The sequence below is a fragment of the Nansenia antarctica genome (assembly GCF_963989245.1).
Source record: "Nansenia antarctica genome assembly, chromosome: 17".
Lineage (NCBI taxonomy): Eukaryota > Metazoa > Chordata > Actinopteri > Argentiniformes > Microstomatidae > Nansenia > Nansenia antarctica.
In genome coordinates, this window is record NC_137687.1 from 16,631,117 (window position 1) to 16,633,214 (window position 2,098).

Below are 2,098 nucleotides of genomic sequence, written 5' to 3' on the forward strand. Positions count from 1 at the left end.
GCTGCCGACATGGAACAACATGACACAGACATAATAAACAATCACATTTAGTGTCAAACACAATATGAGTTGCAGCATGACTACTGTAATGTGAAATGTTTAAAAACAACAGGGCCAGAGGCTTGAATGAATCAGTGTTCCTATATTAAAACGAGTGACAAAACCATACAAGGAACAATCCTATTTTGGTTTAAACCTGGTAAATTGAGAAGCTTGAATTTCAGAAATTGAAATCAAAACCTTGCCGATTCTGAGAACTACTAAAATTTGTCTCCTTGATCAAAGTTCTGAGAATTTGCATGACGATCAAACAGAAAGGGAGAGGAGGGCATTAGATATGGGATTACAGTCAAACTCCCATTACTTACATGTTTCCTGTGAACACCACATGCCTCAAACACTTAGTTGTTTCGTACATATTGCAATAAGAAATAGATCTATACTTCACAAAAACAAATGCCCAGCCAACGTATTCTAAGTAAGATAAAGAGAAGAGCGTTGTCTTTGTTAACTTGGTTGTTAAGGTATGACAGACAACAACAGAAACAATCACAGGTCTTGTTTGAAAATGTATAACATTTTATTATTCAAGAACATTGATGAGAGGCACTTTCTATTCCTTCAGGCTTTAATGAACGCACATCAACTCCATCCAAACATACGAAACCAAAAGTACATTTAAATTAAATATATACAATAAATAATGTTTATTAAACACATAATCATTCGTGGAGTTATTTATAGTTTAGGGGGGGGGGGGGGGGGAGATAACGTCTCCTTTAACATGTCCATCCATACAAGTTATTCGCAATGAACTGTGCACACATACACATACAGTGCACATTTCAGAGAATCTGTCTGTATCAGAGAACAATATTGAACATTTCCCTTGCACCATTTCCCCTATGCATCAACATACTGAAACAAGGACAGTTGCTTCTGTCATAGTCTGTGCTGTCCCTCTGCACGGCATAGCAGTGCACTCAACAGTTCCATTAGACTCCCTTCCACCTCCTCCATATTACAATGTTATTTTAGCATTTTAGCCGCTCCAACCTTCCACAGAGCAGCGCCCCTCTCTCTCTCAGACGTGTGTGGGGCTGTCTGAGTAGGGGTCTGCCTTGGGCATGTGGAGCACCACCGCCGGGGCTTTGTAATGGCAGTGGGTGCTACTGCAGCTGGCACTGTGGCAGGGTTTCCTGTTAGTCCTGTCTGCCAGCTTCCTGTTGCACAGCCCCTGCCAGGTCTGGAGGGTCTTGGAGCTCCACACCCACACCCCGCTGGTGATGCCCACCACCAGCGACATGAAGGTCTTCAGCATGAACACCGCCACGGTGGGGACCGACGCCTCCAGGGAACAGTCCTCGTTCCTGCGTCCGGGGAGAGCCACGCAGCGGCCCTCCAGCCCCCGGAACTTCCAGTACTCCATGTTCAGCCTCTCGTAGAAGTAGCAGACGATGACGCAGGTGGCGGGCACCGTGTAGAGGATGGAGTAGATGCCAATCTTCACCATGAGCTTCTCCAGCTTCTCCGTGTTGGTGCCCTCGGTTTTCATCACCTTGCGGATGTGGAAGAGCGCCACGAAGCCCGTGAGGATGAAGGAGGTGCCGACGACCAGGTAGCAGGAGAGGGGGACGAGGACGAACCCGGTGAGGGCGGCCACGTCCATGCTGCCCACGTAGCACAGCCCCGTCAGCTCGTCCCCGGCCACCTTCCTCATGGTGAGGATGACGATGGTCTTCAAGGCGGGAATCCCCCAGGCGGCCATGTGGAAGTAGTTGCTGTGGGCCTCAATAGCCTCGTGGCCCCACTTCTTCCCCGCGGCCAGGAACCAGGTGAGCGTGAGGACCACCCACCAGATGGACGAGGCCATGCCGAAGTAGTAGAGGATGAGGAAGACGATGGTGCAGCCCGTGCTCTCCAGGCCCTCCTGGATGATGTAGAGCTCCCCGTTCTCCCGGTTGCAGGCGATGTTCTCGGCCCCGGCCACTGAGCGTATGATGAAGGCCACGGAGTAGACGTTGTAGCACATGCTGAGGAAGATGATGGGCCGCTCGGGGTACTGGAAGCGGTGGGGCTCCAGGAGGAAGGTGAGCAC

At 49.8% G+C, this 2,098-nt stretch overlaps 1 protein-coding gene across 1 annotated transcript in view; it reads right to left on the reverse strand.

The window, feature by feature from the left end:
- Nucleotides 1–752: 752 nt before the first annotated feature.
- fzd9b (frizzled class receptor 9b) overlaps nucleotides 753–2,098 on the reverse strand; it is a 2,585-nt gene continuing 1,239 nt past the window's right edge. Inside the window, exon 1 of the mRNA XM_080547647.1 lies at nucleotides 753–2,098. This exon is cut by the window's right edge and continues 1,239 nt beyond it. Coding sequence (XP_080403773.1) covers nucleotides 1,085–2,098 — 1,014 coding nt within the window. The 3' untranslated portion in view covers nucleotides 753–1,084.